The sequence below is a fragment of the Ixodes scapularis genome, unplaced genomic scaffold, assembly GCF_016920785.2.
Source record: "Ixodes scapularis isolate PalLabHiFi unplaced genomic scaffold, ASM1692078v2 ptg005816l_1__unscaffolded, whole genome shotgun sequence".
Classification (NCBI taxonomy): Eukaryota; Metazoa; Arthropoda; class Arachnida; order Ixodida; family Ixodidae; genus Ixodes; species Ixodes scapularis.
Genome location: NW_024610470.1, coordinates 1 through 20,887, shown reverse-complemented (window position 1 = coordinate 20,887; position 20,887 = coordinate 1). Strand labels below are relative to the sequence as shown.

The 20,887-nt window shown below is 49.9% G+C and overlaps 2 protein-coding genes across 2 annotated transcripts; one reads left to right on the top strand and one right to left on the bottom strand.

Moving 5' to 3' along the window:
* The first annotated feature begins 7,499 nt into the window (after window positions 1–7,499).
* Window positions 7,500–10,904, top strand: LOC121046276. The gene is made up of 2 exons (XM_040500337.2): window positions 7,500–7,751; window positions 8,845–10,904. Exon 2 carries the CDS (start codon window positions 8,853–8,855, stop codon window positions 10,281–10,283), a length of 1,431 nt encoding a protein of 476 aa, XP_040356271.1. The 5' UTR covers window positions 7,500–7,751; window positions 8,845–8,852; the 3' UTR covers window positions 10,284–10,904.
* A 2,880-nt stretch (window positions 10,905–13,784) lies between these two features.
* Window positions 13,785–19,573, bottom strand: LOC121834726. Its single transcript, XM_042288462.1, has 2 exons — window positions 19,382–19,573; window positions 13,785–18,088 (listed from the first exon to the last, which is right to left on the bottom strand). The coding sequence occupies exons 1-2, from the start codon at window positions 19,548–19,550 to the stop codon at window positions 16,974–16,976; spliced, it is 1,284 nt and encodes a 427-aa protein (XP_042144396.1). The 5' UTR covers window positions 19,551–19,573; the 3' UTR covers window positions 13,785–16,973.
* Between the last annotated feature and the right edge of the window lie 1,314 nt (window positions 19,574–20,887).

Below are 20,887 nucleotides of genomic sequence, written 5' to 3'. Positions count from 1 at the left end.
TTATTATTTATATAATGTTATTACGTTACATTACCTCGAGACGATCGACGTCCATTGTCGATCTTCAAATACTTATACTTGTATATAAATTAGACGCACAAAGGGGGGGGGGGGGGGGCGGGGGGGGGCAGTCAGTCAGTGGCCGAGTGCATGGTCTAGCGCACACAGCGCACACCAGCTCGGAGCGCTTGGAGCGAAAGCTCGCGCAGCAGAACCCACCCCGCCCCTGCCCGTTTCCATCTGGATGGCCATCGTACCGGCGTGCGGTCGTGTATCCCTACTGCGTGGTTCACGTTAAAGACCCCAGTATTGCGGTTTTACCGCACTGGCTAAATTGTTCATCTACAGCTGAGACACCAGACGCCCAGTAAGGCAGACTAACTTCCGGCTGTATAACATACACACAACAATTCGCAATTAGACGCATAATAACAAAGAACACAGCGTGCCGTCTCTTTTCTTTGGATGCGTTTTTTAAACCAGCGAAAGCTCGCGCGTTCTCTCTTATGAGACGGGTAGAACGGTCGCACATAAAACTCGCCCTTTTCCTACCCGGCCGCTTCCTTCTCTCATTATGTGTAGTTGGTTATAACTAAATAAGCTATAATAATGGTGTATTATTCGTATTTAGTTTCAGTTTCAATCAGGGAAAAGGAGTTTCGCGGGAACTATAGAGCCAATAAATGAGCGGCGCTTAGAGTATCGGCACTCTCTTCCCCGACAGTGTTGTGAACGCCGCCATTTTGCTGCTTGTGCAGAGCAGGCGCAACTGCCGATCGTCATGATTCAAAAGTGCGACATCCTCAACATTAGATTCGGTGTTAGGAAGCTCATGTAATGTCGCTTTGCTTTGTCGCAAACTGTTTAAATTGGAGGACGGAAAAGCGTTTCTTGTGATTTCAGATAAAGCTTCAAATAACTGGCAACCATGATTTTAAACCACAATATGGCCAAGTGTCGCTACACTAAAGCGTAGCTTATTTAATGACATTATTCATGCCCTTGTTCAAGAGGCTTGTAATACCTGGAGGGGCTATGACGTGAGCCCCGTGGATTCCACAAGCCACTACCTTTTGACACCTGCCTCTTCCTCATTGTTCCCGCTTGTGCCAGTAAATAAGCTACGGTTCAGAGTAACGACACTTGTCCATATTGCGGCTTAAAATCATGGTTCCCAGTTATCTGAAGCTTTATCTAAAATCACAAGAAACGCTTTTCCGTCCCCCACAAATGTTTCAACAACCCGCGACAGAGCATTACAATATTGCATCAGCTTCCTAGCACCGCATCTAATGCTGAAGAAGTCGTACGTTTGGATCATGACGATCTGCCGTTGCGTTTGCACTGAACAAGACCCAGAATGGCGGCGCCCAAAACAGTTTTGGGGAACGCAGTGCCGATGCTTTAAAGCTCATTTAGTGATTCTAGGCCTGAAGTGAACTTGGGTGTATTCTTTTCCTCTTCGTCTTTATTGTTTATTGATTTCAATTATATCGAATAATAAACACATTATATCACGCTACGCTTGTGTAAATATTTGTCTTAGATTTATTAACCTGACTCAGTACTTAAACCATTTATTTATCGATAGTAAATCTTCCAATATATTTTTTTAATGTGAAGGTAAAAAGACACCGAGATTGATGATGATGCAGACGCCAACGCCGCCCTCGGAAATTTTTTAAACATTAGAAATCAGCAGTTTGTCTGCCATCCGCCAGGTAGCGCAACAAAACACCCAAACAGTTTTTAATTGTTTTTAAAATTATCTAAGCTCTACACCTATTAAAAAACCAAAGCAATATCATTGTGAAAATTTAATACATTGCAATGTATATCGATTCCGAACAATAAATGTTATTAGATGCCAATAAATCTGTTTGATGTCCAAAAAAGATATGCGTCAAAAACAGGTAAGTTTGAAGGGCTCCTGGAGCGTTATGACTTTGAAAATGAAAAAAAGTCATCGTCCACCTCTTGGGCAACCATTTTAGCTCTAAATGTTATAAAAGATTTGATCATAGTTTAATTATTTCCTCAGAGGCATTTGAAGTACCATGACTAGAAGCACCAAAAAGTGCTATGTTTGATATAAAATATCTAAACAAAAAACTTTTACACAACATTAAATTTTTTTCTGCACATTACCAATAATAAGCACTACATCTGTACCTAATTTCATTGTCCTAGCGTTTTTAATTAAAAACATATTTTTGCTGAAACATGTCAATTTTAGGGCAATATTTGGAGGGATGAAAAAAACAAAGTATTGCCAACACCAAAAAAGTGTATCGTTACATTCTGCTTCGACATCATCTTAACAAAACTGCTATATTGGAACCGTGTTATCTTTAATAGATCGTTCATAAAACATGAACTAGCGGAGCAAGTGAGGGTCCGCGACATCATATTCGCAACGCTACAAATGCGCATGAACAGTAAAAACCAACACATACATAATATCAAAAGAAAGAGGATTGCATTGCCTTTCGAATGACATCAATCCCACAAAACAGTATTTAAAAGGAGATGAGTGATGACCTGCCAAAAAGTACCCAAACTGTCACATTCAGTGGGACCGTGGCCTTAAAGATTACGATCCCGCAAAGTCATCACCCTCTCCTTTGCGATGTTTCAACTGGAGTGCTGCGACCTGTTGTCTCCTACCGTTTCGCCGCCAGGTTTTTGACTTGATCCATGGTCTCTCACACCCTGGGATACGCGCAACGCAGCGTTTGATAACTCAGCGTTTTATTTGGCACAGCATAAATAAGGATGTGAGAGAATGGGCACGCTCTTGTATAGGCGATATGCAAAATCCTTGCCAGCTATCATCATCATGCCATTACGAGCCGCCATAATGGGGGGTTTATCTCATCTTCCAGTTGGGGACGAGGCGCATCAACATTAATCTCGGTTTTCATAATATTAGGGCAGTTTATTTGCACACTCAACCGGTCGCTGGTTAGTTTCGGTTCAAAGAAGAAAAGAAAGACAGCTGCAAAATTCTGGAAAAGGAATTATCAGCAACGAGGTCGCAACAGTCGTCACTCAAGCAGTGAACTGGGCCATTGAGGTCAATGAACGGTATTTCTCGAAGACGTCTGTGAAGGGTTCGTACTGGACTTGCATCAGGTGATTGTATCTTAGTTCTACGACTTCCATTTTGCCGGGACTATTGTGAAACGGGCGAAATCGTCGGTAAGGGAACCCCCCAATATGGGGGAAATATGATAATTAATCATGAATACGCTAGATTGCGCTTCTTTTTGCATATGGTCTATTGCTTGCCAAAAAATCAAAAATTCATCGCCACACCTCCACAGACTTTCAACAATTCCCCTTGGCCACCCCACGATTCGATAGCGTCCATATTGACAGTGTTGGTCCCTTACCCCCATCAGATGGGAACACAAACATACTTACGTGCATCGATAGATTCACGCGCTGGCTAGAAGCCTACCCGATTTCTGACATCACTGCCGCCACCATCGCGCGGGTTTTCGTGAGCGGATGGGTTGCAAGATTTTGTGTGCCATCCATCATAACAACAGACCGCGGACGGCAGTTTGAGTCAGCTTTATTTCGTTCCCTTATGCATCTTTGGTATACACCGTATACGCACAATCTCGTATCATCATATCGCCAATGGTATGGTGGAAAGATTCCATCGCTCACTCAAGTCCTCACTCAAGGCACAAGGAGACCCTACGCACTGGTGCAGACAGCTACCACTCGTCCTACTTGGCCTCCGATCGGCGGTCAGGGAAGAGCTCAACTGCAGCCCCGCAGAGCTCGTATATGGCAGCACTTTGCGTCTTCCAGGTGATTTTTTCTCCCCAAGTGATCGACAAGCTGAACCGGACTCGGCAACTTACGCCAATGAACTAAAAGCTGCCATGCGCAGAGTACGCCCAGTGCAGCCAAGACTACAACGAAGAACACTGATCTATGTGCCACACGATCTCCACACGGTGTTCGAAAGCCGCTACAACAACCATATGATGGACCCTTTAGGGTGGTAGAAAGGAGGGACACACATTTTGTACTGGACATAGAAGGCCGAACAGACACTGTGTCTTTTGACCGACTCAAAACTGCGCACTTGGCAGCTGCCATCAACACACGTGGCTCTCGGCGCGTCACCTCGGCTACGCCTCTCTGCCGCCAACTCCTCTAGGAGGGGGCACTTATGGACCTTTGCAGAAAAGGGCTGCTGGCCGGTTTCATTTTCAGTGTTCGTGCGTATCGCGCGTGATTTGCTCGCTTTCCGAAGCGACGCACACGCGCGTGCTGAGCTGTGGAGATCGCACGCTGAGCTGTGGATTTGTAAACATTGGAAAGGTCTATAGCGACCAGCAAAGACGATAAAGAAGTCCAGCGGTCAATAAGCGCGAGCGCGAAAGCACGAGGTATTCGATGCTAATCGGGTCGGCGGCAACGGTCTGTGGTGGCTGGCTCCTTCTTATTGTGTATATATTAAATAACTTATACATCTTTATAAAAAGATGTAGTGCATCGTCAGACGTTTTAAGAAACGTGTTTAAAAAAATCACATTTTTAAAGGTGTGAGGTTTGCATTTCTTTAATAGGGTTCATCGCTACACTTATTAGGGTGTTAGTTAAGGGACACCCCCCTTACATGTATAGAGGTGTGAACATGTTTAATATGTATATACATCTAACGGAAGAAAATCTCTCTCATGTGATTACATCGCGTGCCGATGAAACGATCTGTCGCTGACACGTCGTTCGATGAACTGATTTGACCGGCAATGAGTGACGACTGCCAGTAGAATTTTGGAGAAATAATTCTGCCGGCTGCCGGGAGACTCGACACTACCCATGAATTACCCCGGTTCTTGTTTGTTTCCCAACATTCTGAATTGTATACCAGCTTATTAGTACCTCTTTGGATATTACCAAAAAAAAACAAAAAAAAAACGATGGCAGCCGCAAAAACTCTGACAGCCCGGCTAACAGTCATGTAGGAGACTAACAGGTGCTCGTCAGTCGCCACCATGCCTTGAAAGCTACCGGCTCCGAAGAACCGGAGCGCGCAGAAAACTTGTTGTTCCACGGTCATGGTAGACGCGATTGTCCGCCGCCTCGAAGGCCGGGCGCCGAACGAAGCTCGTCGCAGAGTCAACGCACAACGGCTTTCGATAGCCGGCACTGTCACCGAAAGTCGTCGTCGGAGAGTTGAAAGGCGTTTCCGGTGCACGGCTCTGCCCCGGTGGTCTCAGTAGCGACGCCGACGGTGGCGGAAGAAAAGCTAGGCCGCAGCGTACGGCACCGCCATGTTGACAAGGTTTAACTTCGCCTCGATCCGAAGCGAAGATCTCGAGCTCAAACCACGGCTCTAGCAAAGTTCGGAAACGTCACTTTGACGTCAGCGACAACTTCGACAAAGGAGGTTTCTTTTTTACACAAACTTCGGAGGGATTTTGAGCGTCAGCAGGTCGCCAAGGGACAATCTGCAAAGCATTAGTTTTAGCTTGGCGTAGGGACGTAGGGACAAACGGGCGCGACGTCATCGGCGAAGCCGTTCAATCAGCGGGCTCCTGGCGCCGCTCACGCGCTGCACGCGCGCCTCGATGAACTTTGGTACATTCAGCCTCTCTCAAAGAAATGAGCGTTCGCATGATTGACACCTCGGTCGGCGCGACGTCAGCATCGCGAGAGTCCAATTAGCGCGTTCCGCAAACTTCGGGCACAAAGTTGTGCTTGACGAGTTTCGGGGCCCAGCGGAGCTGTACTCGATAGACTGTCGCAATCTATCGAGTACCCAGGTCATCCTCGGCCCAAGCGCGCGACGCTCGAACTTTCTTTGCCGAACTTTCGAGATAGTGACGCACTGTAGATAAGCAGCTGCCTGCGACCTTATCGAGTCAGTCTCGCTCTCGCTCTCTGTTACGCCGCCGAATCGTCGCCTGGTTTTCTGCTGCCTCGACGCTTTTTCTTTACTTTTTTTGCTTGGCAGAAGTTCGCCTATTAAACCTTTATTTTTCAGTTCACTGTTTGTCTTTCGGCGCTTCAGCAGAATCGCCGCCTTAAGTTTCAAGGGACGAGCGCGTCCTGATCGTTGTCCTTGCTCAGGATGGACTTTCACGGCGCGAAATATCGCTCACAGTTGGAAGGCCCGTCAAAACCGCCCAAAGGATTATTGCAGCATTTCGGGATGACGATGGACGCTTGGATGATGCCCCCAACCGTTGCCGTCCCCGCGCAACTACAGCAACAGAGGACCGTCACATCCTCGAGGCGGCCTTGGGCGACCCCTTCCGCGCTGCCAGGAATATCCGAGACTCACTGGAACTCGAGATCAGCGACACTACTGCTCGGAGACGCCTCTACGATGCTGGCCTACTCTGGTAGCTTGTCAGTCGCCGCTACTGACGGAAAGGCACAAGCAGCTGCGGCTTGACTTCGCTCATTCTCTTCAGAATCGGACTGTGGAGGACTGGACCCACGTCATCTTCAGCGAGGAGTCTACCTTCTGCACCCAGTAAGACCAACAGAGGCGAGTTTGGAGGCCTGACAACTTCCGGTAAGCTTTACCAGACCTTTAAGTTAATAGACTGTATAGATTTATCTTTCCCCGGCCCTGCAACGTACAAGGCCATTAGTGACCAAGACTTTATGCGGAATCATCAGTGGTCACCTATGAGCTTCCCGTCCGCCGCTAAAGCCCGAAAACTACAAATATTAGCCTTACCTGAAGTAATGATAGCCAAGTTCAGCGGTGACTAAAAGAGAGAACAACGCTTCCATCGCCTTGCAGATACGACCAGCACTTTATGCAGGAAGTGACCGCCAGTGGTCGTAGGTCCGTGAATGTCTGGGGTGCCATATCCCGCCAAGGACTTTGCCCCACCTTCAGGATCGAAGGGCGCCCGACGTCGGAAGTTTACTCGGACTTAATTGACCCCGTCTTGATCCCCTACGTCTTAGATGGGCCCTTTCCAGATGGGGACTTTTGGTTTTAACACGACCTGAGTGCCATCCACACCTCCCGTTCCACCAAGACGCTTCTTGCTGAACGGGGCATACGGGAGCTGCCATGGTCTCCCAAAGGCGCTGGCGTCAATATCGTCGAAAACGTCTGGGGCATCATAAAGTTGAAACTGGCCACTCAAGAGCTTCACAGACCATCTCCAAACGAACTCTGGGAAGCCGTCCAACGAGAGTGGAACGACCTGCGCAACAACGACGACCTGGTGCTCCACCACTACGGAAGTCTGCCGCACAGGCTTCAATCTTTAATTCACGGAGAGGGAAACTTTTTAAGATACTAAGGCCCCGCTCAAATCCGACAAAGATAGTCGGATGTCAAACCGGAACTGTCAAGAATGAAGGAAAAAGGTGGCGTGGTTCCTGCCTCATGCTTTGCCTAACCGGAAGTCCGAATCCCATTATAGGAATGGTTTAAATAGACCATTTGCAGTCTCTCCCAAGCGCCCCGGCGCGCGCGCGAGGAATCTTGGGATCGGTGTTCTGTCGGCCCCCGTCGTCTGGCTGCTCTCCGTTGGAATCGCATCACCTCGCCCTAGACATACTTTTCATCTTCGTTGTTTATACTTAATAATCCTCTTTTTTATCTACTCCAGTGTATTTTTCTTGTTCATAAGTGTATCTATTTCGTTCAGCGCTTTGTATTTCTTCTGTATATTACGTGTTTTTGTGCATATTCCATCGTTTTCGACGCGGCCGTCGACGGACACCACGCCGCTTCGTTCGCCGCTCCCGGGGTGAGTACTGACTGTTGCCGTTACGCTCTATCCCGCTCCTAGGCCGTTCATTTAACTCGTGTGCGGTCGCGAGAGAGCAGTTTCGAACATCACTACAAATGTCACCGCTGTAAGCAGAGAAATAAAGTAGTCATCACGAAGCGAAGGCCGACATGCCTTCGCTTCGTGATGCGCTCGCCCTGTGAAATGTGAGCGTGGGATATCGAGTACTGCTTGCGTGCTCAACATTCGGGACGGTGCTTTGTCGTTGCGATCTTTTTGCCCTTCGGACGCTTGCGAAGCTGTACCAGCGGTCGGCGTGCCTCGGCAGCGCTCGTCAACAACCGTCCGCGCAGCATCACATCCTTCGCGTTCGGTTCTTCGTCGCGGCGGGAGAAGGGGTTCTGACTGCGTTTTATGCATAGTATGGGGGAGATTCCATTGTTTATCGAAATTACAGTTCAGCTAGCGCGCTCACTGTGGTGAGGCAAGATTGCCCCTGCGAACCGCGCTAACACAGCGTCCCGCGAGTGCATATCTTTATTGATCATCCCGTTTTCACGCAAGCGCGTGCATATGAAATGCTAGACACTTTTTAGTGGCTCTGCGAACTGCTTCTTTTGGACGAACACTGACGCATTGAAAGCTGGAGTGTCTTTGCCACTCCTGTACAACACTTCACGGTCGTGCCAGCAGCTTTATGCTGCTGGCACGAAACGGATTATGGTCAAAACGCGTTCTTCGTATTCAGAGCTGCACTATATCATGGACACTGACAGGGCAGCAGCAACAAGCAGCTCAGTGACACTGGAGATGCTTGTCCCCAATGCCAGTGCGTGGCTTGCTTTCAGAATGCTCCTTCGACTGTGTAATGTTCGAAAGTGCACAAGAAGTTGTAGATTACAAAAGCTGGCATGTTTGCCTAATAGCAAACGCTCTTTTTTTAGCACAAAGTTTACAGCAGGCTTTTTTTGAGGGGTTGTTACCCTAGATGAACTCTTACTTCGCAAGTTTAGGTTAATTCTGTCAAAACAACACCAAACCCATTAAAAAACTGTGTTGGTCAAATTTCCGTCCTCCTTTTAAAACGCTGACTGAGCTGCCTTTTTTTCAGGGAAGGCTATGGCGACACGGGATGTACCAGAGCCGCAAGAGCTACCACTTCCAGCAGGACCTTGGACCAAGCAGCTGAAGGACTTTCCTTCCGCATTCTCGGAAAGCCACATCCAAGGGCATGGCCAAGCAGCTGGAGCACAGAAGCACACAAGTTCTGGCTACAAAATGTTCAAGGCCCACAAAGTGCAGAACATCTTCCTCCACACCACAAGTGCATCAGAGACAATTGTCAAGGCTAACGTGGAGGCTTCCATGACCCTTACGAAGCGATACGCAGTGCATGCTGTGCTCTGCCAAGATGGGCAGGTCAGCAAGGCTTCCTGTTCCTGCAAGGCTGGACAAGGCGGTGTGTGCAAGCATGTGGCAGCACTGCTTTGGCACATGCTAGACCTGATAAGGGAGGGAAGGTCCTACATCCCGGATGCTCTGGCCTGCACTGAGGGAGCAAGGCAGTGGGGCCCATCTTCAAAGAGAGGTGCAAGTACGGTGTCGTTCAACGAACTAGAATTCGTCAAGCACGACTCTAGCAACAAGGCGAAGAGTGCGAGAAAAACCACGGAAGTGCATGTGGACGTGGCGCAGGCAACCGTCAAGAGGCTGCATACAGATTTCATTGAGAAGGGAATATTCCCAATGTTTGCGGACGTGATGGAAGAAGCTGCCTTCACACCCTTGCCAAGGAAGGTTCAGGAGCACTCGAACACGGATGATGGGGCCTCTGCAGCACGGATCAGCTTGCCCATAAAAGAGTGCTGGAATCACCAGATGCCACCAAGCGATCCATGCACCCTGACTCTTACACAAGCTCAGCACCTGGAGGAACAGACACGTGGCCAAAGCAGAAGTATGCTGTGGCACACGGAACGTGAGAAAAGGATCACGGCATCACAGTTCGGAGACATCGTCAAACGACAAGCACCCGTGAACGAAAAGTTTCTCAGGACGATTTTCTCGGGCGGACATGGCACGACACGTCACATGAGGGCGGGACTTCAGAATGAGGCGGCTGCTCTGAAGCGCTACAAGGCCAAGCAAAAGGTCCAAGTCTTCAGTGTTGGCCTTTGCATCAACCCTGGCCTTCCCATGCTGGGGGCATCACCAGACGGGCTGGTCTGGGACGAAGATATACAGGAGTACGGACTAGTCGAAGTGAAGACCGTGTCACGGGCGATAGATGCGAACCTGACGACCTTCGAGGAGGTGATGAGCAGAGGGTTTGTGGAGTTTATCCATGCGGACAAGAGTGTCGACAAAAAGCACAAGCACTACTACCAGGTGACAGGACAACTTGCGCTCACAGGACTGGAGTGGTGTGACCTTGTTGTTGACTGGGCGAAAGACTGCTGGGTCACACGGGTGCCCTTTGATGAGGCACTCTGGGTGAACGTTATGGTGCCACGCCTGACAGACTTTTTTTTTAAATATCGGAAAGACTGAGTGTTGATCATAAAATTGTAGTGTCTGTTGTGGGCGGTTCTAGTGCCAAGTTTGGACACTTTTGGTAATCGGGTTGCAAACACTGCCCGCGTGGGTGGGCGGCTCCGTACGTCAGCCTGCTGGTTTCGACTTCGACAACACCGGTTCTTGGCCTACCCGGTTTACGCAACTCGAGGAGTACGCTTATGCCTCCGTACTTCGCCAAGCACCACCGGACATTCAGGTGCGGACACTTCTCTACTGCATGGGCCCCGAGGCTCGGGTCCTTCTCGACATGTTCGGCTTGAACGCCGCCTCCCTGAACAACTACAACACGGTGGTCAAGCGCTTCTCGGAACACTTCCTGTACCCCGTCAACGAGGTGTAAGAGTCCTCGAGGTTCCACGAGCGGGTTCAGCAGCCGGGAGAGAGCGTCGACAGTTACTACGCCGAGCTCTGCAAGCTTGTCAAGTGGTGCAACTACCCGTCCCCCAAAGTCGAAGAACGCCTGGTTCGCGACCGGTTCGTTGTTGGTCTTTGCGACGAACGCCTGTCCGGCCAGCTCTGCTGGAAAGCCAAGCTCAGCCTCAAGGACGCGTGGACGCAGGTGAGGCAGATCGAAGACGCCGAAAAAGAAAAAAACTGCTCGCGGGAGTCGAGAGTGTCCAGGTCACCGTCAACGTTGACGCCACCAAGTCTTGTCATGGTCCGACGCACCAACGCAAGACAACAAAACGGTCAGACGACGCATCAGCAGTGTCTTCACTTGGCGATAACGACCCAGGTTCCTGCAGCTACTGCAGTCGGGCCCCCCACACACGCTCAGACTGTCCTGCTCGGCAGTCTCTGTGCAATTATTGCAAGAAGAAGGGCCACTTCGCGGACGTCTGTTGCGCTCGGAAACGAAAGCAGAGCAAGGTGGCGTTCCTTACCGCTCCACGCAATCCTCGAGACTGAGAAGGCCAAGGCCAAGTACGTTGAGGTCAATGTCGACAACTACACGGCGATATTCAAGGTAGATTCCGGCGCGGAGGCGTCTGCTGTTTCGGAAGCCTTCCCGAACTTACCTCATCATCTGGACAAGGTCGACGACCTGCTGACAGCACCAGGAGACCAGTCGCTAAAAGTCATTGGGTACTTCATGGCTACCCTCCTGTGGCGAGGCAAGACCGGTCATCAGCGTCTGTACGTGATCAAGTCCCTCTCTATGCCCCTGCTCGGGTTCCCAGCCATCCAGGCTCTGGGTGTGGTAGAGTTCTTGGACGACATGAAAGTGCCGGCACCGCAGGGACTTTTCAGAGGTCTCGGCACGCTCAAGGAGGAGTACAAGATTCGGCTACGCCCGGATGCGGTTCCGTTTTCACTTAGTGTTCCATGCCGCATACCGATACCCCTGCGCGAGGTGGTGCAAACAGAACTGGCCAAACTGGAGCAAGACGGAGCCATTCGGCGTGTCACCAACCCCACACCTCGGGACGCTGGACTGTTCATGGTTCCAAAGTCGTCGGGAGGTTACCGTGTCTGTATCGACTTTACAAAATTAAATCAAGTTGTCCCGAGAGAACGTCATGTGCTCCCCACCGTCGATCAAGTCCTGGGACTTCTGGGCGATGCGGCAGTCTTCTCGAAGCTCAAAGTTACCTCAAGCTTCCATCAGGTCAAGCTTTCCAAGGACTCTCAAGAGCTTACGATGTTCATTACGCCGTATGGGCGTTATTGCTTTTGCCGACTCCCATTTGGCATCACGTCGGCCCCTGAGTTTTTCCAGCGACAGGTGGCGTGGATCTTGGAAGTCCTAGACGGATTGGTCAACATGGTCGACGACATCCTAGTCTTCGGCAGAACGAAAAAGGAACATGACCAACGCCTGCGGCAGGTGCTGTTGTGTCTCTCCGAGGCCGGCGTCACCCCTAGCTTCCGTCGACGGTTCGGCCTCAGGTGGACCTGTCTACTCGCGTCATCGTGATGTGCCTCGTCCAGCATCACCACCACGTGTTCGTGGTGATGGTACGGGCCGACACTACTCAACCCATTCTGGAAGACAAGTGGTCGCTCCCAAGAGACTCAATCTGTAAAACTTTGTTTTTTTTCACAGCCAAGGTGTCCGATACTCTCCTTGAACATTCTAAAGGGGGGATTTTGCGGGCGGTGCTAGTGCCAAGTTTGGACACTTTCGGTAATCGGGTTGCAAACACTGTGCCCACGTCTTGTGTAAAAAGCCATTGCCTCGTGTGATAAAGGTGCCTTTTGGTTCCTAGCTCTGGACGCTCAGTTGGTTGCTTGCCGTCGCTGGTGGGCTGTGCAGTTTCACCGCCGGCCACAGCCCGGCACGGCAGTGTCACAAAGGAATCAACCTCATTTTTAATGCCAAAGACTTGGAGAACATATAATAAACCAACTTTTGTGAACTGAAAGTGGCTGTCATGACAAGTAGTTGGAATGCCTCAGACTGCTCATGTCGGCACAAGAATTTGTTGCAAACTGTAGCGCGTACCTCTGTCCGATATAGTAGTCGCAATATTTGTGTACTGAAAATAGAGTTTGTGCACTGTGCATGCTAAATTTCATACACTTTTCCATTGTTTACAAACCCACGCCCCAGCGTGTAATCTTCACAGCCTAGCATGCGCGTGGTCGTCAGTTGTGAAACCGTCCAAAGCACGCGCCATACACACAAACACTAAAGATGGTATGGGAGCGTGTGACACCTAAAGAGGGCATGATCCTCTTCTGCATTATGCGCGAAAGTTCCAACAACGACCATGTGCTGTGGCTACCAACGCCGCTTCCGGCGGCCCACCTGGGAGCAAAATTGGTTTACGGTAGTGTCGTTACTGATTTCAGCGCTATTGATGGTGAAATTTTGGTTGCACGTCAAGGTCCCCACATGTTCTTCCTCTGGGGTGACAGACATCTTCCTTTGGTTTAATCTGTAAACCCTCTAATCTTCATTTGCTGGGGCATATTGACGGAGAATTTTAGTAATTCGCACAATTTACAATGCAACAGCTTGTTTTCAACATCTTGAATTTTTGCCTGTGGCACACGCAATGGCATCTCAGTTAAAGCCCCTTCATGTTTTAAAAGTAGCGCAAAGTGCGTCGATGCACGAGGCACGTGCAACATGCAGCCCTTGGGAAGATCATGGCGACACAGCGCAGCACTGAGCTAGATTTCAGACGCCATGTCCTTCCCAGAAGTGGCACACGGTACGTGTCTCGAGAATTTCCACAACAATGAATGGCGCCACTTTTCCCAGGATAGAGGGGCTTTAATCTCAGTCTGCCTGTTGCCCCACCAAACAGTTCTGCTAGGAGTCGACTGTGGCCCCACCATTACGTCTATTTTTCTTTATTAACCACTACATTTCCGCCCTTTTTAGAGGATATGTGTGTATTAAAATAAAACATCCAAAAGTATTGAAATTAATTTAATCAGTCCTAGTTAAAAATTAAGAATAATCAAATGCTCGCTACTCTGTCGTGTAGTGTGCAACCAATCTAAAATTAAAACCTGGCAAGTTTGGACAACATTTTATTGCGTTGAGTACTTCTGACAGGAATCCTAACGTCCTTGATTTCTTTCATCATGACCATCTACCTTTGCTTTGAAACATTTATTTAACGACCAAAGAAGTGGCCACCATATCTGCCCTGCTGTTTGGGCATAAAAAGAGGAAAAGCTTTTAATCTTCTCGGGAGCTTCCAGGGCGAATGAGACAAGTGGCAGCGATCAGGGACTCCTGGGGCTTCAGTAGTCTGGAGTCACCTGGTTGATCTCGGCGAGTATGGTTTCCTTGAGTGCCGTAGGGAGGTTCTGAAGTTGCCCGACTGTGACGTTGTTGGGGGCCAGGTGCACTGCGAGTGGAGGGTGAACGGGCAATCCATCCCAAGAGCTTGGTGACAGGGTGAACACAAGTGTAGCATCCAGAGTCATGTTGCGCTGGTTGCGGAAAAAAGACGTCCGAGGCCCGTTCAGCTAGCTCCTCGGGAGAGACACCTTTGCGAAGGGCAACAGTGGCAGCAAATTGCCTAGGTTTGTGGTCCCCGAGGAGAGAACGGAGGAGCCTTCAAACTTTCGAAAGATGGCTATTGCCGGAGATGGATCTGCACAGGGAAGTCCAGCAGTTGGAAGCGAGTTCCGAAGTGTAGCACGAGATAGTCTTTTGGAGTTTATGTGAAGGTTTGAGGAGTCGTCGTGGTCTGCGAGAACGGCGGTAACAGGCCAACAGGTGAATGCGGCGGTCCAGTAAGTAAATGCTCGTCAAAGCGGCATCGTCCGGTACGGTTAGCCGCTTTGTGGCAGACTTGTGGGCGGACTGGATAGCTTGTATAATGTCGGAAAAGCCAGCAAGTTCCATGACAGAAGAAAGAGCTGCTCGGAAGTTGTCCCACTTAGTGAAGAATGTGTCGCAGCAGGCGCGACAGTGAGATAGGGTTGCGGATAGGAAGTCGTAGCGTAAAATAATGGGGAGGTGATCACCGCCGAGGCGGTCGCCGGCGACATGCCATCTCCAGCGTCGAGGGTAACGAGCACAGGTAAAGTCGGGGCAGGTGTCCTGCTGTTGGGAGGATTGTTTGATACGTGTGGGGGTGTCTGGGATGTTGAGGAACGAAAGTTTCAGCCCTGTGAGGTCTGCAAGAAGCCGCGTGCCGTGGGGAAGGTCAATGTCGTAGCCCCATGCGTGTGTTTGGCATTAAGATCACCGCAAACGGGAACGTCGTCTTTTGGATAAAGACGGGCGAAGTGCTTAAAAAAAGGGATGTTTAGCGGCTGCCTTGTCCAGCGGTTTAGCGATGTGTCTGGAGCCACATAGACAGAGAAGAGAAAAACGGGCCGTTGAGGAATTGGCGGCAACCCGTAACGCTGGTCATTGCAGAGCACCTCTGTGAGGTGTCGAGAAGAGTGAAGCACACTGATCGATGAACGTACAGGGCGGAACGAATCCAAGGCAAGGGGGCACTAGTCTCAATGTTCGGAGCAAGTCCATCGTACTGTGGCAAAGAAGGGAGGGGGCCGTTGATTTCTTGTAGAGCAAACGCAGCGGCCATGTCGGATGACGAGTGAAGATAAAATTTTTCGATGAAGTCTGCCTTCTTCTGTTTAAGCGAGCAACAGTTCCACTGAACAATCCTGGGGGCGCTAACCATGTTTGCGTGGTGATAGTGGGGGGCCGCCGAACGGAATGATGCCCTGCATCGCGAGGCGCCCGATTACTGCACGGGTGCAGGTATCCACGAGAGTAAACAGCGAGTTTTGCATCGTCGGAATTCGCTGCGTGGCTGCCAGCATTTGTTTTGTGAAAAGGGTGATTTGTTGTTGCAAGCCAGTAAAGTCTGACCCTGACGGAAGTAGGGCAGGCGTCTCACTAGTGCTGTTGACAGCTCTCGCTGATTCTGCGAAGGTGGTCCGAGGCGGTTCTGATGTTGGGACTTGTGTGAGGTCGGCGGTGATGTTGTGTGCCGGCGTTAGGAGTTTTGTGGCGAGCACCGGGCGGGAGTCAGTCTTCTGCTTCGCAGACCTCGGTGCTGCGATGAGGGCTTTGGGCGCAGATAACAGCACAGCTTGCTGAGCAGGAGCTAGTTTCAGGCGTCACTGGTGGTGACGCCGGCTTCTCTTTGGATGTTGATGAAGGCAACTGACGACGCTGTGTTGTGCCGTTGGCTTGGGTGCTGTTGGGGCACTGGGCAACGCGAGGCTGGTGCCGTCGAATGTAATGAGTGCCGACCCAGAGTTTGTGAGAGGACCGGCCTGGAGGATAGCAGATTTCCGGCAATGAAGGTTTTTTAGGACGCAGAATCCAGGTCGCCAGACTTTTTTTATGAATCCGCGAACCTGGCCACGGCGAATGGCCTCGTAGCCTTGCACGGAGACCTGCAGAGTGCCGATCGGGATGTATGTTACATTGAGGAATGCATCGCACACTTGAGACAAAGCAGCATCAACTGCAAGTTGATTACTGCAGTCGAGGTACCTCACTTGGTAGGGGGCTGCAATGGTGTAGGAGACCTGAGGTCTATCTGTGCAGCAACTGCAGAGTCAATGGCAAGAAAGACCCCGTCCATGATGCGGCATGGTTTGGCCGGCCGTAGAATGACAGTGTGGGAGAACTCACTGCAGAACGATGCTGCTGGAGGCGCCGCGGGCGGGGCCGCCTTACGTCGGCGAGAGACAGGATGCCATCCGTCCTCCAGGGGGAACGAGTCAGGGTTCGAGTCACGTTGGATGCACCGGGGTGAGGTGGTAAGCTTAGTCGCAGCGGCGCCGAAGAAAAAAATGCCACGAGCACGCTTCGTTTCATTGGCGGCAGTGCGGATGTGGCAACTGTTGTTGAGGGGCGACAACTTGCTTTCGGGATCATCGTCGCCGAGGATGGAGAATGGATTCTGAGTAAAGACCGCAGGTTGAATTCACGCGGCAACAAGTGGTGCATCAAGAAGCGACGTGACGGCAGGAGTGGTTGCACCGGCTGTGGGTGGTGCATTGAGCGGTAAGCTTCAGACAGCGGGAGAAGCCAGCGTGGCCTCGGTGGGTTGTGAGTCCATTTCGTTGGGTAGAGGAAAGTCCCGAGGGCCGTAGTCGGTGCTAATGGTCGTCATGGGTCATGAGGGCGTGTGGGCACAAAAAGTTGCCGGAGCTGAAGTGAGCTAGATAGAGAGATATGGCCTCTTTTTTCTCCACGACCATCTACGAAGCCACAAGACTGCAGCTCTAGCTTCGACTGAGCAGTGGCTCTCTCGTGAAATTGCACAGCAAAGCACAGACCTTCCAGATAGAGTCCAGGCTCTTGCTCATACTGTTTGGGAAAGTACCCCTCAAGATTCGAAAACACTTCATTTGTCCAATCACTCGTTCCACGTGGATCCGGACCTTCGCAATCGCCCTAGTTTTCGCTTCGTCCTCCAGGGAGAGCTGTAGCCTTCCCCCAAGGAAAGGTGGAATGTTCAGGTTAGCCCCTGCAGCTTCGACCTCTTCAGTGATCAAAAAGCCTCTGTCCGCCATGACAGAGTCTCCGGGCTCAAGAAGGTTGCATAGCCCGGAACATGCGGTCAGGGCTTTGTCAGAGACGCGGCCAGGGGCAAGGTCGCTCACGAACGACACGAACCCATTGGGGGTGATGCCCAGCAGTCCCTTGGCAGTGTTGTGGCACTTGTAGCTTGAGTAGGTATCACTCTGCACCCTGAAGTCGCTAGGTGTCTCGATGAAGATTTCCGTGCAATCCAGAATGACTCTCGTCGATGGATACGCCTCGATGAAGCACTCCGGCATGTGCTTGTTCACAACCTGTCGCGACGGCCAGTAGTTGAGTTGAGCAAGGTAGTCCGCTAGGTAACCAATCCAGAATGTCCACACCCGGCTGACTGTGCTGATGTGGATACGAAACCGGTATGCAAGGTCCTGCTCCAAAAGTCCCACCCTCAGGCGGGACAACACGAGCAGCAGCTGATCATCCATGGATAGATAAGGTGACCTTCTCTGCGGACCTTGACTTTCCTTGTGAGCTTCATAACCTGCCTGAACAAACTTGTAAAAGGCGAGAAATCTCTCCAGGGAGTCGAATCCCGTGTAGAAGGCCAGTTTCTTTGGGTCCTGTTGCACGGCTGTGAGCGTGAAGTTCTGAAAGGGGATTGTAGCATCGATGACCTCCTCTGCTTTGTCATACATCTCCTCAAGATGGGCTACTTTCTTCCGCAGAGCTTCATTTTCTTTCTGTAGACGGTCGTTGTCCTTGCGCAGTTTCTCGTTTGCAGAAGCGAGCTCCTCTAGCTGCCTGATGCGATCACGCAGGGCTTGATCGATACATCCTGTGATGCTGTACTGGTGGTCTGCCAGATGGGGAGATAGCAAAATAAATATCACATCATTTTTGCAGTCAAATATCAAAACAAAAAACTAGGCTTTCTCCTTGTAATTGCCTTGGCTCTGCCAAATAGCATATCATGTGCCATACAAAAAAAGCATCACATGTTAAAGGGGCCAAGAAACGATATGCATTTGGATGTTCTGCACCTCATACAAGCATACTGACGTCTGTAGCACAAATATAATCTATATAATAATCTATATACCACAAACCAGAGGCTCCCCTGCCAAGGTTATATTCTGAGGAATAGAAGGCTAATTTACAGTCAGAAATCACAATGTTGAGAAAGCCTAGGGTTCACACCAGGGTGACGACACTTGAATACAGACGGCTTATGAACTGGACCCAAGCACTGAGTGAGCACCTGACTATTTGGTTACAATCAATGCCATGGTAACTATTGGGGCTTGGGCTTGTGTCTAATCACTGCGCCAACAGTAGCAGCTAACCCCTAACAGTAATCATGTGATTATTTTACCTGGCTGTGAGGAAGAGCAGAATATTGCTTGTTCTCAAGCTTTATTGTGCGACAGCAGCATTTAGCAGAAGTAACTGAGTCGGTTTATGACCTCTTTAATGCTGCTCTGTTCCACACGAAGGAGCTATAATGGGAATGCTGGCTATTCGCCTTGAGATCCGATCGTCAGGGGTGCTGCGGGGAAATGCGGAACTAAGCTTTGTTCTACACTTACTTGGAGCACGGAGAATGCTGCGGACGCTAACTCGAAGCCCTGAGAGGCTCCGGTGCAGCGTTCGTGCGCATGCATTGGAGTCAACTGCGAATTCTAAGAGCATGCATAGCCTTGCCCGTGCTCCATAACAAAAGTGGGGATGGTTTTTTTTGTGGACGCCAGAGAATCGCCGCTTGTCTTGTAGGAAACAATGGATAAACAAAAGCATGTGTCCCCACTTTTCAATCTGGATCTTGAGGCAAATAACATGCAAGCAGGGCTGTGGCAGCATCTCCTTTGTACCTGGCAGACAATGAAGTGAGGGTGTGACCGCAATCTGAAAGAACAACTCCGCGGGTACCTTGCATGTGCGGTATCTTAGAGTGCACCGTGCCATATGGTGCTGCGAGTATGGAACGGCCACAACTTGCGTGCTATAGCCAGCGGTGACTGAGTTAGTACAGTTTGTAAAGTTCGACGTACTGCATGTAAGTGTTCCATGCACCTATCGGGACTGCTGCACAGTTGACAGGGATGCCAAATAAACAGACGAGCAACACTGATGCTCAATGTTAGGAGCTTACCGCTAGCTATTACATCATCAGTGTCAGGGGCACCAGCGGAGGCCAAGGGGCTGCCGGGTTGTGCTGGCTCCTGGCTAGCAGGCAGGGTCACGGTCTGTGCCAGGTCAAGGTCCGACAGAAAGTAGGCCGGCAGCGGCTGCAGCGCATGGCGCTTCCTTGCGCAGATCATGTTTGGGACCTTTGGGCAGGCCGCAACATCTGCAGGCAAGGATAAGGCAATTGTTCACGCAATTATTTTATAAGCATTACATACCGGCTGGAATTCTGTCTAGCACAGGGCACAGCTTACACTGTACGGAGCACATAACATGTCAAACAACCAAGAGCTCAGCTGAATCAATAGCGGTCACTGTTTCTACCCTTTGGTAGCTGGTCTGGAATGTTGTAGCCAAATAGCGATTGTTGCAGTTCTTTCTGAGACGAAGTGCATTCAACAGCCACCGGCGTATAAAAGAAGGGAACAAAGTTTATATCCTTATTCAACATAGTTTGGCACACAACAAAAGGTTTGTCCCAAGCGAGCCAATCAGAGTACACTTCTCTAGTAAAGAGCTGTCACATACATTTGACTTCAACACTTCAATCAGTTCACAGGGGTTATAGAGTCTGCCACCTGCCATGTTACTGTGAAATCGACTATATTCGGTGCCATCTTAGGCTGTCCATACTTGCCTAAAGGGCCCTTTATTAAACATAATTATATTTCCGCATTCATATGTGTTTCCATTTGTGACACGAACGATATGCACAGCTGCAACTTCTTACAAAGCAGTTGGCTCAAGCATATTACGACCGCAAACTCCTGACAAGGCATGTCCAACTCTATCTGCTTGAATGGTCACTAGGAAGCTGCCTAGTCAAGCAAACACGGTGGACAGTAATTATAGAGTCCTTGCACCTGACGTCAGTTTTCGCTCAAAATATTTCTAGAATTCATGTTGGTACATTTTCTCCTATGTTTTTCTATGTGCTAAGAGAGTGTTTTCCAGCTCGCTGAAGTCCTCTTGCATTGTGACCGACTGTGTCAGATAGAGCAGTCGGAAATATAAAGAAGCATCGTCTGGTACCGTTCAAACACACTGCTGTTATTTAGAGTCGAGATGAGCTGGCACTTCAATGTACGACAGGAAACATGCAGAGCCTTCACTACTTTCCACAACGAGAGAGCTGGATTAAAAGCTGTCATTTGGGGCCATCAGAGATGAAGGCAGCAGAGCGACATCCCCTGGTGCCTTGAGCAGCAAGCTAGCTAAGCCAAGCCAAATCCTTGAAAAAGGCAGTCAGTAGGTTTATATGCCACCTATTCCCACTGCAAATTTAATGACGGACGAGAATGTTATACTTTTTCAGTTTCAGTGATATCCTTGATGCTACTTAACCGCACGTCGCAAAACCTCTTTTCGATTGCAGTCCATTTGCGTCGTCTAGCCGTTGAGAGATCTCATGTATTCAGACAAAACATTGTTATTATGTCTGCAGCTCTACAAAATCTGACATTACGATTGC

Coding starts and splice junctions, on each gene's coding strand:
- LOC121046276 (XM_040500337.2), top strand. CDS start 8,853: ATGGCGACACGGGATGTACCAGAGCCGCAAGAGCTACCACTTCCAGCA.
- LOC121834726 (XM_042288462.1), bottom strand. CDS start 19,550: ATGATCTGCGCAAGGAAGCGCCATGCGCTGCAGCCGCTGCCGGCCTAC. Junction 18,089..19,381: donor TGATGATGTAATAGCTAGCG/GTAAGCTCCTAA, acceptor CCCATCTGGCAG/ACCACCAGTACAGCATCACA.